The following is a 14,435-nucleotide window of genomic DNA, read 5'->3' as shown; positions in this document are numbered from 1 at the left end:
TTCACACTAAGTTCAATCTAATATATAAAATTCTCGTGTCACAGTTTTCGTTGCCATACTCCTCCGAAACGGCTTGACCGATTCTCATGAAATTTTGTGAGCATATTCAGTAGGTCTGAGAATCGGCCAACATCTATTTTTCATAACCCCCATTTTTTAACTGCGCGCGGACGGGGTCGCGGGCGTCAGCTAGTATGAATATAGATATTTGAAACTCAACATTTATTATAAAAAGAATTTTATTTGAATGTCTTGATTGATATCAATTTGTTTCTTTACTATTCGTAGATATTTTAAATGATAGTGTTGGTATTTATTTGTTTAAATAATTATTTTTTATTACTTGCACGTAGATTACATGCAAATAGTAAACTAGATTGTCGAATTTTAACAAAATAAGTAAAGAGATTTCTGTTGCTAAAATCTCGAAATATAGAAAATTTGCAATTATAGTTAACAGACATAGAGAAGTAGAATCTGTTGAGTTCTCTTGTTTATTCTCCAACAGTTCTTTCAAAGTATCCTTCAATTTAACTGAATCGTGTTTGACTTACTAATTATAAAACAACAATTTAATTACACTTAGTGGTTGATATACTGAGAATCGTTAATAAAATTACATTTGAAACGTGAAATTAATAAAAAAACAAATACATTAATAACTTTTTTATTTGTTACACATAAAAAAATTATATCTAATCTATATTTTTGTATGTTTTTAATTGCTTGTACCGTTAAAATACAACTCAAATAATACGGTCAAGCGTCACAGATTGTTTTAGTTTTTTTGACTCTAAATGAACCTGCTTTGTTGTGCAGTACAACAAGCAACAAGTTACAACTGCCATCCTAAAAAACCCGAATAAAATTACAATCCGACTTGACCGGAGTGAAGTCGGCTACTCTGGGTAGCGCATGTACAATCGCTAAGAAAATTATTTTTTGACGCTAACAGATATTTTGCTTGTTTTATTTATTGTTAATGTGATGAAACAACGTCAAGAAAACTAAATTAACTTTATTTTTATAAACTAGCAATTCAGATCAAGTGACCAGATCTGGGGACGTCTTCCTTAAATCACCGATTCTTCCATGAAAAATTTAAAAGTTTTTTAAATAATTTTTCTTATCCATTTTATTATTCCTACGTTGAACAAATTAATATGTATGTACAAGCTCATGATCATGATGTAAAGTAGCGTTTTGTTTGCGGCAGAGGATCAAGTCGAGGATAAAGTCGAGGGAGTATGCAGCGCACGCCGAGCACGTCGGAGCGTACGCCGCTCGTACAGCCCGCCTATGTGTTCGAGTCCAGCATCTCACGCAGCTACCAGAAACGTCTGCGCAACTTCCAGTGCTTCGTCTGTATTGTCCTCATGTGAGTTCATAGTCCACATAATAGCTAGCCACTTTATTCTATTATATTTCACTTATCAACACTTATTCACTAACATCTCCAGTAGTGGTGTGTGACAATTTTATTATTTGATTAAACTACTTATTAAATTAAAGAGATACGCGTGCCATTAATGGGTTTAAAGAGTTAAGATTCGTTTTATCTTATGTTTTAATATAAATTAAATTAACATTAATAACTTTAAATAGTGTGTCGTTAGCCTATAGTCAGAAAAAAATGTTGATGGTCGAATCCAGTCCTATTAAATAGATAATTATCATCAAGAATCAAGATATACGTAATTAAAATGTACTAGCTCGTCTCCGCGACTTCGTCCGCGTGAAATTTAATATTACAATGTTTCTTCAGTTCCCAATAACTATCAAAATATGCGCACATCAAAAAATACTGGCCACAAAGATCGCAGTACAAGTTTTTTTTTAATGCTTTCTATTAAAAATCTGTCAAAATAGGTCTAGCTGAAAATAAGAAAACCAAAAATAAAAAATAAAAAAGTTTTTGCTATACGTAAGTTACATAAATATATCATATGCTTGAAATATGAAAATTATACTTTGATATTACATACATACACTAATTTTATTTAACTTTATATATGAATATGTATAATAAATACATACATATAAATATCGGCACGAGCTAGATGTCCATCTTAACATATTATTTGAATGTCTCAAAAATCGAGTTAGAATAATTAATTATACTGTTTTGTAATTCAAATTAAGGATTGTATAAATGTAACTTAATAAAGTAAATCGGAACTTTTGCTACCGCATATAAAGTTGTTTTATCTATCTACTAGCTGTCGTCCGTGACACCGTCCGCGTGGAATTTAAAAAAAAAAACTTAATGTTGTACATCTATGACAAATTTCAGCGACATCCATACAGCCTTTCTGAAGATACCTTCTAATAAACATCCATACATCCAAACGTTCGCATTTATAATATTAACTAGCTTTTACCCGCGACTCCGTCCGCGCGGAATAAAAAATAGAAAACGGGGTAAAAATTATCCTATGTCCGTTTCCTGGTTCTAAGCTACCTGCCCACCAATTTTCAGTCAAATCGATTCAGCCGTTCTTGAGTTATAAATAGTGTAACTAACACGACTTTCTTTTATATATATAGATAGATAAAGTAAGGATAAATAAAATTGGTGTTACTGTATGTAAAATAAAAAAAAACTTATATCGTACACAAGATTTACTTTAATAGCTGAGAACGAAACACCAAGTTTTTTCTTCTATCTGTATGTCTGTCCGCAAGTCCGCGTTTGTTCCAGGTAATATCTGGAACAGCTAGACCGATTTTAACAGGAAGGTAGCTGATGTACGCGGGAATATTATAAGCTCCTTTTTTTTCTGCTCTGATGTAGTCGCGTGTTACCGGTAGTGGTTACATAAACCATTAGTACACATGTCTCATATAAAACTAATCTAAGTTAAAAAACCTGAAGTTAACTTATAAAACTTAAATTTACACTTGAAATTTAACACATAAAATGCAATGAGGCGATGTCAAGTACAATATTCCAGGATAACTTACCTTTAGATTAGAACCGAAATATTCAAAACGTTAAATAAATACCACGCAAATTGTATTTTTTAACTTTTACTTTTGCATTTGGTTTCGTAATGTGAACTTGTTTAAGCTCATTTACCTACATTTTGACCTTCAAAATAATACATTTAAATAAATAAAGTCTCTGCCGCAACATTGCTGCAGCATCGCTGATGTGACGTTACTCTTAGACGCAATAAAAGAATAATTTCCTTTGTATGTAACCAGTGTGCTGCTATCGGTGACGCTGCTGGTCACTGTAGGCTACAACCTGGGCCTGGAGACCAGCGCGCTTGAAAACGAACAAGATGACAACACGACCCTGCCCGCTACATTACTGCCTCTACTCAAAATGACATGGCCACTATCAGGTACGACTTTAGGTACCTAAACTAACTGCTCTGTGCCATAGACAAAATGGCGGCTTGATGTTTCCTTAAAATGGTGCAAATTACAACAATTTTCTTTACTTATATATAACTTATTAATATACTAGCGATCGTACTGGATTTCGTCAGCATAGAATATAAAAAAAAACTATAATATGCCCGCCTGCTTGAGGTACTTTCGCTTCAAAATTGGTCCAGTCGTTCAGGAGATTACGCGGAACAAAACGCAATACAAAACATTGATAGTATTAGAAAATTACATTTATATATTTTACTTAATATTATGTCGTCATAATCTATTCGTTTAAAAATGTATGTATGTTTGTGTAAGGCGTATCTGACATAGAATAAAGATAAGTTTGTTTAAATGATTAATGAGAGAACACATTAATTTTATTACAAGTATTTCTCTTATAAAAATTCTTATCTTTTTCATCCATTGAATTTATCTTTACTCGCTGTTAACACAACGCACAAGAAAATAATATCTTAACACAAACTGTAATTGTATTTTATTAAAATAAACCATTAGGTTTTAACGAATAGATTCTGATAAAGAAATATAGTTATAATAAAAAAAAATCAACACATCGATAAAAGATCATTAAAAAACTATAAATACTAAAAAAACAAGGATAAGTTAACTAGTACTAATAACAAAAATAATAAATAATAAAAAATAACAACAGATTAAATTAATATTAAGTAAATGTAATTATTGTTTTAAAAATACTGCAATAATGTTTTAGTATTTAAATTAAAATAAAACTAGTCGCAAAAGCAATAAATGGCAATTTTAGGTTAAGTGTTAGAACCAAATGAACTTAGCTCTATCGTCTTCAATCAAAAGTATTGAATGTAAGTGAAACAAAAAAAAAATTGCGCATTAACGCCTCCATTTTTCATTCAGTACCTGTTCTATCGTATGACATATTTTTTTTATTAATATTAATTTAAATAAGCGACACGCGCTAAAAAACTGGTTGTATTAACCTTTTTGATACATGGCGAAAAAAAAATTCCTCGTGACTAACATAAAGTTTCCTATTTAATATAAAATATTTCTAGATCTTAAAAGAAGTATTTAATGGTTACTTTTTTTAAAAAACTCAATGAACCTTAAATACATATGAAGCTTTATTTCTTTATTGCAATAACATTGTACTCGGATATACGGCATATATAATATATTAAGTGACAAAGTATTTTTTGTCAATTGTAAAATATTTGCACGATGTAGCATATTATGTTATTCAATCTTTGTGTTTCGGAAGACATATTTAACACTAGGAATTGAAAATGAGATCATTTCAATTGAATACATTTTTACCTAGCACTATTCAAGGGCATTTCATCAAAAAATTAATTTCCATTTAAATTACTAACCTATGCCTACGTTTGGCGATCTCCAACTAAGAAACAAAACATGTGAATCTTTAATATTTCTTTAATTAATTAAAAATGATAGTTAAAAATATATAGATGAAGTAAGTACGACTATCCGTGAGTTTGCCGAAACATATGTATAAAAAACATATTGTGATCCTGTCATTTTTTTATTTAAAAACAAACATAAAAATATATATATCTTTCGGCAGTGGGATATATCATAACAAATATATCATTACAGGAAAGCCATCAGCAGCATGGATGAGTGAGCATCCGAGCAGCGAGGCCGTGGCTTCCGCAGTGACTGCCGGCCAGGAGGCTCTGGCAGCCAGACGGAAGCTGGAATCCGGGTTGGTGCCGCTTGCCATGGATACGCCAGCGGCGCGGGCGCAGCGCGCAGCTGCCACCAAAGCTGCCGTCAAGCCATTAGCAGAGTCTGCATTTGCTGCTGAACACGCTACCAGGGTCCTCGCCAATGGGTACGTACAGATTGAGAATTCTCACTAATTTATTTTATAGGTATTCGATTATAAGCGTAAAAGAATATTTCACAAAAAATCACGAACCTACATTAGCCCTATAATCCCATTCTTCAGAACAAGGTAAGGTTTTTGTAACGGATGTGATTTGAAATACACCATTTAATGGATCCTTCCCGTTGAATGAACTAAGCTTTGCTACACATCTTTAGTTTTGAGCACAATCTTACTAACATTCTAAATGCGAATGTTTGAATGGATGGACGATTAAAATTGGCTCAGATGAAGAACATAGTCTGGAAGAACACATAGGCTAATTATTAAGTTTTTTTTGTTTAATTCCGCGCGGACAGAGTCGCGGGCGACAGCTAGCAGGTACATAAAATAGGAGACAATGTTCCAATTCTAGGTTATTAGTGCACATCGACAGACTTCCTTTAGATTATCTCAATGAGTGATCTCAATTATAACATAAGTACAATCGCTTTGAATATCGCGTGGCCTACGAGATGAATACATATACAGGGCAAATATCAAAGTTCCGATACGAGATTAGCTTCTTTTAATATTTTGAGATATTTATTGACAAGATCCGAAACTAAAATTAATATTTATAATTTCCATATCGTAATCGGATTTTTAAAAACATGATTTTTTTAAAATACATAGCCTGTTTCACAAAGTACAATTAAATTGTTGTATAGCTAACCAATAAATAAATGAATTGACACATATTTGTATGACTAGCTTTTGCCAACGACTCCCTCCGCGCAGATTAAAAAACACTTAATAAGTAGCCTATGTGTTCATCAAGACTATGATCTATATATTCCCCCAATTTTATCAAGATCCGTTGAGCCGTTCCGGAGATACCTTCAAACAAACATCCATCCATCTAAATACAGTGAAACCTGGTTAAGTGAGACATCATGGGACCTGCAATGTCGTTTCACTTATAGAGGTATTCCACTTACCCAGTGTCTCAGATATACAGGTATAAATAAATATCTGTCTCATTTACAGAGGGTTCCATTAATAGAGGTGAGAATACAGGTTATTTCAGTTATACAGGTGCGATGATTAAATAAAATAACGTTCAAAATTTGTACTTACGTACTTGGAATTACGTGTGGAATTTGTAGGTAGAATAAGAATGAGTAAACAAACAATGTTATCTCAGTTACAGAGGTTTATGCATATAAAATTTACTCGCTGTCTCAGTTATAGAGGTAACTATGATGATAAATCGAAAGAACAAATCCCAGATATAGAGGTTTACCTCGTCCCACTAACAGAGGTAATTCAGTGCCAAAGTGTTGGGACCTCAGCATGAGTTCCAGTTATGGAGGTTTCTCACTTATCCAGGTCCCACTTAACCAAGTTTCACTGTATTCGCATTTATAATATTAGTAATATAAAACTTTCTAATAAATACCAACGACGACATAACAAACTATTTTCAGGAAGGTCATTCAGGACTTTGGCTATTGTGACAGGATCTGAGACTTCTATTACTTGTTTTTTTTTCAAACTAAAATTTCGCGTGATTTGTTTTTAAACTACTTATTGTACTGTTTTAATTTAAATGAAGCAATTCTCAAGTTACAGTTAAGCAGCGGTAAGAAAGCCGCAGCATAATCTTGTTAGACTTAACCGCTTTCTTGTAAGCTGCTTATTCAATATATGTTTCCTTATGTGTTTTCCTTACATATTTTTTTCTTAAAACACCTCTTATATATCTACTAATCTAATCGTCCGTTAAAATCTGTCCATCCGTTTCGAGATTGCGTCTGTCCTTGACTTCTTCAGCGTGGAAAAAAAAAGTAGCCAATAAGTTGCCAGCACACATTACCTACATTTCAGTGGATGTCCCATGAAAATCGGTTCAGCGGTTTCTGAGATTACCCGGAACAAACACCGCTTGCTGACAACCAGATAGGCAGACGGATAGACTAAAAAAATTAAAAACAAAAACGATATAGTTAAAACATGAAATATTAAAACAGGCACTTCAATTTTATTCATATGTACAGATTCACCGCAGTAATAAAAATTATCTTTTAAAATTAACTACAATAGTAAACTTATTTCCCTTCATCAAACTTCATTTTCGATTGCATTCTATTCTTTATACAATTTTAAATGCATACTTAACATGTCAATAGTTCTAAGGTATATAACAGTACTCTACTGGTATGTGAGAGATATCAATTCAACACCACGGAGATCATGTTACGACGTGATCTCAATACTGTAACCGATAATATTGCGGTCTCTAGAAATTCACAGACGAATGAATAATTAAATTGACAAAGACGGCTAAATATTTTTTATATTTTAAGATAATTTTAAATATAATCGATTTTAGAATAAATAATTATTGTATACGTTCATCATCTCTTTGTCTATCTACTTTATTACGTAACATCTAGTGTAGACATCAGTCATATAAGTTGGTTATTGTATTGTATAAGAACAGAGGACTTGCAGTAATTAGCTTAGTTTTGTTGTCGTTGTACTGAAATTGTTAAGGTGGGTATAGACTAGAGTATTTACTTGTAACAGAACAACGTACCGCTCTATGATATATTCTTGTGTAATACTTTTTCACGAACCAGATGTTCTTTGGAAGGTATATTACATAATAATGCTTGAGAAAATGCTCTAATGTATATTCACCTTTATATGTAGTTTCTAATATTAAATCGGTAAGAATATAATGTCAGGAAATTAGGCTTATTAGGTTATTTTGAAATTACATTAAGTAGATTTAGAATTGGGCAATGTGGTGGCGAGTGGCGATGGAGGACGTGAAACCAAATAGTAGGGTAAGCCGAGCCCGCGTCTGGCTTCGTCTCCGATACCGCTGTCACTATCGAACTACACCGAAATATGAGACCCTCTAATCCTAATCTATTATCGAACCTTCTAGATTATGGTCTTTAAATCAAACATTGTCTAAATTAATAAATAAACGTTTGCATGTTTTCAGTTAAATACTTGTAAATTTAGTACACACTATTTACCTATTAAGTACGTCTATAACCTTTATATTTCAGTACGAATCCTTCACTGAGAGAGGGCGGCGTGGGCGTGGGGCCCGCCACCAACGGATCGTTTGCGGAGCCCGCCTACTGCAGGCCCCCGACTGAGCCCTGCGTGATGTCCAAGTATCGCACGCTGGATGGCACGTGTAACAATATCAATAATCCTCTCACATGGGGCGTCTCCAACACACCATTCAGAAGAGTACTTCCACCTGATTACGGAGATGGTGAGAAAGAAATATTTTTATTCAAAATACACTATTGCTATTATATTTCCGCAGGCGTTTATCGAATTTGATTCTCGATGACATTAGACAGTAACAGATAACATCACGAGTTTCTTGTTCCCCAGGGATCAGTTCCCCACGCATGGGCGTGGGCGGCGCGGAACTGCCCAGTGCTCGCGACGTGAGCGTGACAGTGCATCGGCCGAGCTACGCCCACGACACAACATTTACGGTGATGCTGGCCGTGTGGGGACAGTTCGTCGACCATGATATCACCGCCACAGCACTCAGCAAGGGTCAGTATACAGCAAATGATCCTTAGGATAGGGAGAGGCTACTCCCCTTTACTTTATTCTATCTAATTAAGTTTCCTCTGTAACTATCTAGGTGAGAACAGCAGCGCACTGTCGTGTTGTGCGCCGGACGCAGAGCTGACGCACCCGGAGTGCTTCCCAGTGCGACTGGACGTGGAGGACCCCTTCTACCAGGACTACAACCTCACATGTATGGAGTTCGTCAGGTCCGCTCCCGCGCCCACCTGCCATTTTGGTAAGACTAAAGCTTCACGCAAGAAAACAATTAATTCTTAAAAGACAAACTCCTCAAAATCACTAAGACAATGTTATCAACGTACATAGCGTGTTGCTGTGATAATGACTTGTGAAAGACAGTCTCAAGTCTATGAACACTTCAGTTATGATCATCAGGTTATCATTTTGTATCCAGGTGTAAGAGAGCAGTTGAACCAGGCCTCAGCGTTCATTGACGCGTCCACAGTGTACAGCTTCACGGAGTCTAAGGCAACACAGCTGCGGCTTGGTGTCTCGGGCCAGCTCAAAATGCTGAAAATAGGTCCCTGGGAACTGTTACCTCCCTCCACAGATCCCAACGACGGCTGCAACACTGTCGAGATGACTGCAAAGGGACGGTATTGCTTCGAGTCAGGTTGGTACAAATAAGATGACCAGATCTTAGAATTGGTCAAAAATTTGACTATTTTCCAATCCAGCCAGGATACTTATATAGAACAGGAATTTGATTAGTAGTTTTTTTAATTTTTTAAGCAAATCTAGTTAATGTTTTCTCTAATTTATAATAACCGGTTAAATTCAATTCGTTAAAAGGAAGTACGGATGATTTGAGGACCTTATTTTGCCTTTAAGGAGTCGAAACCCCAATGTAACTGTGAATCACTTGGCTTATAATTTACCAAAACAGTAGTTTAAAAAAACTTAGTATAGGTGATAACTTATAGGTGACGACAGAGCTAACGAGAACCTACATTTAACGACGATGCACCTGATCTGGGCGCGGCAACACAACCGTGTGGCGAGTGCGCTGGCCGCCCTCAACCCCGGCTGGGATGACGACGTCCTCTACCAGGAGTCGCGGCGCATCCTCGGCGCTCAGATGCAGCACATCACCTACGCTGAATTCCTGCCCGCTATACTCGGTAACACTTACACTTGTCATTTTATTTATTTAGATCACACTTTTCTTTCATAGCCTCTGTCTTTTCCCATGTTTTGAACTGTTTCTTGTGGTGGTAAAATTCCTCTTCAAATTGTGAACCTTCAATTTTTATCCTGCTACCTTACATCGGGAGTGTCATGTGGATCATCCACGTGAAGCCTCTGAGGTCTTGGGATTTGAAAACCAATTAGTTCAATGATCGACTTGTTGACTTTATCTAAGAAAAAGACTCTTCTTTCATCTCTCATATAATCTTGTAATAAATAGGTCGTAAAATTATTATTTTAACCTTTCAACTGCTACCGCAGGTATGGATGTGATGTGGGCACTGAACCTGACTCTGCAGACGGAGGGATACACCAGCGCCTACGACCCCGACGTCGACCCCTCCATTGCTAACCACTTCTCCGCAGCCGCTTTCAGATTTGCTCATACATTGCTACCGGTATGACATCTACAGAATAATTGACAAAATTATAAAACACTAGCTTTATCCCGCGATTCCGTCCGCGCGAAATAAAAAATATAAAACGGGGTAAAAATTATCCTATGTCCATTTCCTGGTACCAATACCAAAAAAATATAAGCTACCTGCCCACCAATTTTCAGTCAAATCGATTCAGTCGTTCTTGAGTTATAAATAGTGTAACTAACACGACTTTCTTTTATATATATAGATGTATTATACACTAGCTGTCGCCCGCGACTGCGTCAGCGCGGGGAATAAATAACTTTTAATATGTATGTGATGCATGCATCACATGCCTAAACAAACGAGGAATCGCGGATACTGATAGACAATTTTTTTTTCATGTGTACGACATATTTTTTCCGACATAACGTAAAGACACTCCAATTTTATATGTACAGACAGAAGTTTTGATGATTTTTTTAAATGGTTTTATTAGTTTTTACCATTGTTTAGGAAACAAACGTACTCTACATTTACTAGCTCTTATCCGCTAATGTAAGAATTTTTATATTTTTTGCAATGTACACTTGTGAACTTGTGATGATTTCTGATGACGAGAAAACTAATTCGGATACTTTAGGAATGCTATTAACAGTTATTCTTAAATACGTTACATTGGCACGAACTCAAGTCGACGCACTCTCGAGTGTCAAGACACAAATTATATTTGTAAATATATACACACATTGTTATATGTTAGGATCTTAATAAATTATATATTTTGTCACTTTAAACAAATATATTTCTTACACAATTGATGCAGTAATTATTCTTAAACAGTAAAGTAACTCCGTTACGATAGCCTTGTGAACTTACGGCCTAGGCAATACACGGCCAAATAGGATATGCACAGAATACCTAACATTTCACGAGAAATTTTCCTAAACTATCAAGATTCGTGCAATCTTTGTCTTAAATTACGCTTTACCATTGTATTCCTGACTGATTTCGTGCAGGGTCTGATTAGGAACGTGGACGCTGCGAACGGCACAGTGAACTACGTACACCTGCACGAGATGTTGTTCAATCCGTACGCGCTGTACCTCGCCCGCGGCACCACCCTCTCCGTCAGCTCCGCCATCAACACCCCCGTGCACAGCGTCGACCCTCACGTCACCACTGAGGTAACTATATGCGGTGATGAATGCTGAACTAAGGTTATCGTATTTTATATCAAACTGAACTCTTTCTTTTCACCTATTGATCCTCAATCGAGCATACCAAAGACATAAATTTGTCCAAAACTATTAGACTATTAAACTATTAAACTCCTTATTGTGAATTCCTAAACAATACTTAAGATATTCAACTACACTAAAATATCTTTCCAAATACGTTTCAGTAACTTCTTTTTCTTCGTTCTCAGCTCAGCAACCACTTATTCGAGCGTCCATTAGTACTGAATATATCCTCTGTACCGGTGAAGAAGCCCGGCCCCTGCGGTCTAGATCTCATCTCGCTGAACATCCAGCGCGGCCGGGACCACGGCCTGCCCTCCTATCCCGCCTGGAGGGAGCACTGCGGCCTCTCCAGACCGAAGACCTTCGAAGACCTCAACGAGATATTCGATGAATTGTCACTCAGTCGGATTTGCAAGATTTATAAGTAATTTTGTTGTCCATTTTATCAAGTAGATATGAAGTAAAAAAAAAAGCGATTCCTCTGGCGTTGCGGATGTACATGGGCGTCGGATCAAATAACTCGGTCCGTTGCTCGTTTGCCCCCTTCTCCTATAAAAAAGTAGACTCAAAGTAGGTCTTCACCGACAAAAAGTCTCAATTTTTCTTAATCCTTCTCCATCTCAAAGCAGTCTTGAACTTGAAGCTTCCTTAGGTATTATTGTACCTCGTTTGTTCATCGGTAAATGGAACGGCCGGATGGTCTTCTATCACTCGTCCGTTCCAAGTACACATTTAATAGGCTATAATATAACATTAGTTCTTTACTTCATATGTTATAATCTAATTAGAGTTCTGTATGATCTAGAAATGTGGACGACATCGACCTGTACACAGGCGCGTTGGCAGAGCAGCCACACGGCCGTCTTCTAGGACCTACCCTGACTTGTCTGCTGGCTGACCAGTTCTTAAGGCTCAAGATCGGCGACCGCTTCTGGTATGAGACCGATGACCCGCAGGTCTCTTTCACTATGGGTGAGTAACATTTTTCACCGTTAAAAAAACATTTTTAACATTTGAATAAGCCAAAAAACAACGTTGAGATAGATAGATGGATGAATGTTTGTTTGAAGGTATCTCCGGAACAGGTCAACGGATCTTTATGAAATTTGGCACAGTTATCGGCTAACTAGATCATAGTCTGGAAGAACACTTAGGCTACTTATTAAGTTTTTTTTTAATTCTGCGCAAACGTAATCGCGGGCGACTGCTAGTTATCCTATAATTCCAAACTGTTTCTATAGAGCAACTGCAGGAGATAAGGAAAACGACTCTTGGCAGCGTAATTTGCGCCAACGAGGATCTCCTAGACCAGGCTCAGCCGAGAGTGATGGAGGCTCCGAGTGCCACCAACCCGCTGGTCGACTGCAAGGAGTTGCCACAACCAGACTTCACACCTTGGAAAGTACCTGGACCAGTTATACCTGCACCTAAAAAACCCTCAAAGAAAGATAAAAAAATAAAACCAAAAAAGTTATTGTAGTAAGATAATTTTATAATAAATTTCTGTACTGTATCAGTTACATTAATTTATATTCGTCTATATTAAACGTCATTTTCAATTCCCTTAAGTGCCTCATTTGATTTTAAATCAACAAAGCTGCCTTAATAAGCTAAGTGGAAATAGACATTAAATGATGCGGATTACAAATCGATGGGTCATATGTATAAGGGCCAGAGTAACAAACTAATGATGTTAAAAACTAGGTTTCAGTCTAGTTAACAACATGCACTAAACACAAATATACATTTACAAGTGTAATTGTTATTTTTTTGCTGAAGTAAAAAGGCCTATGTGACCAATTTTCATATATGGTTGATGCTTTGAGAGCCTCTCTTGTTAAGTTATCAATTTGCCCATTGGCCCTTATTCGTAGGAGCTATCAAAATACTAGTTGCTATGTCCCAAACATATATTCTATAATATACATATAACATATATTCTATATATAACTATTCTATGAGAATTAAATACATATAAACTGCTTATGATCGTACCGTAATTGCTATTTGCTACTCTTGTGTACCTAAACCTGAAGTTGAAGTTTCTACAAGTTTAATTGACGTTGAATTTGAAATCTTAATACTTGAGTGCCTTTCATCTAGCGTTGCCAGGCGACCGGATAAAGCCGGACATAGGTAGGATTTTTGATTGCGTGTCCCACCAAAATAAAAGGTTTTCCGGCTTTTTACATTTCCCAAACGAGAATGTACCTATTAATACTGAGACAAAATCCTAAATAATACAGTTTGTGCGACCTTTCTACCCAAATGTCTGGCCAAACTGGCCAAACTAACTGGTCTGTCCAGCTTGTAGGTTTGACGACCTGGCAACTCTGCTACCATCATATTTATGTATATTGCCTGTAAATATATTAATAAAATCTGTTTTACGTGTGGCGTAGTTGTTAATTGATAATTAAAAGCACGGTTTGTATCATATTTTGTTGAATTACTTCTGTTTAATATTTCTTACTGAGATAATTAATTCACAGAAAATATTTTTAACCTTTTTTTACCTTTATTATATCAAGTGTACGTTTTGTCCATTTTTCATGTAATATAGGACGATAGATTATAAATTTTGTATCATTGTGTTTTATTGATGTGAATGTTATCTGTGCCAAAACAATAACGTTATTAATAAGCGGCTATTTTTAGCATCTGCTAATTTTAATTATAAAATAACGTAACGCAACTAGTTTGTAACGGTTTAACATAACAGTTATTTTTATTTCTGACAGTGATTTTAAACGTTTTTAACGTTTAATTTATTTATAGAAATAATTATAATTTAATTTA

The 14,435-nt window shown here is 35.7% G+C and overlaps 1 protein-coding gene across 1 annotated transcript; it reads left to right on the top strand.

Moving 5' to 3' along the window:
* The first annotated feature begins 1,233 nt into the window (after nucleotides 1–1,233).
* Nucleotides 1,234–13,117, top strand: LOC106713391 (peroxidase). The gene is made up of 13 exons (XM_014506194.2): nucleotides 1,234–1,378; nucleotides 3,208–3,350; nucleotides 4,999–5,236; nucleotides 8,296–8,510; nucleotides 8,636–8,806; nucleotides 8,898–9,059; nucleotides 9,237–9,455; nucleotides 9,766–9,963; nucleotides 10,292–10,428; nucleotides 11,412–11,579; nucleotides 11,822–12,060; nucleotides 12,442–12,608; nucleotides 12,878–13,117. The coding sequence occupies exons 1-13, from the start codon at nucleotides 1,248–1,250 to the stop codon at nucleotides 13,114–13,116; spliced, it is 2,427 nt and encodes an 808-aa protein (XP_014361680.2). The 5' UTR covers nucleotides 1,234–1,247; the 3' UTR covers nucleotide 13,117.
* Nucleotides 13,118–14,435: the final 1,318 nt, after the last annotated feature.

The sequence above is a fragment of the Papilio machaon genome, chromosome 2, assembly GCF_912999745.1.
Source record: "Papilio machaon chromosome 2, ilPapMach1.1, whole genome shotgun sequence".
Lineage (NCBI taxonomy): Eukaryota > Metazoa > Arthropoda > Insecta > Lepidoptera > Papilionidae > Papilio > Papilio machaon.
The sequence above is the reverse complement of the archived record's forward strand: the minus strand, read 5'-3'. Positions and strand labels throughout refer to the sequence as shown.

What these genes read in the sequence shown, in the direction of transcription:
- LOC106713391 (XM_014506194.2), top strand. Translation starts at nt 1,248, where the DNA reads ATGCAGCGCACGCCGAGCACGTCGGAGCGTACGCCGCTCGTACAGCCC. An exon ending in ACCAGGGTCCTCGCCAATGG is followed by an intron (nt 5,237 to 8,295) that starts GTACGTACAGAT and finishes TTTATATTTCAG; the next exon opens with TACGAATCCTTCACTGAGAG. An exon ending in CGCCACAGCACTCAGCAAGG is followed by an intron (nt 8,807 to 8,897) that starts GTCAGTATACAG and finishes GTAACTATCTAG; the next exon opens with GTGAGAACAGCAGCGCACTG.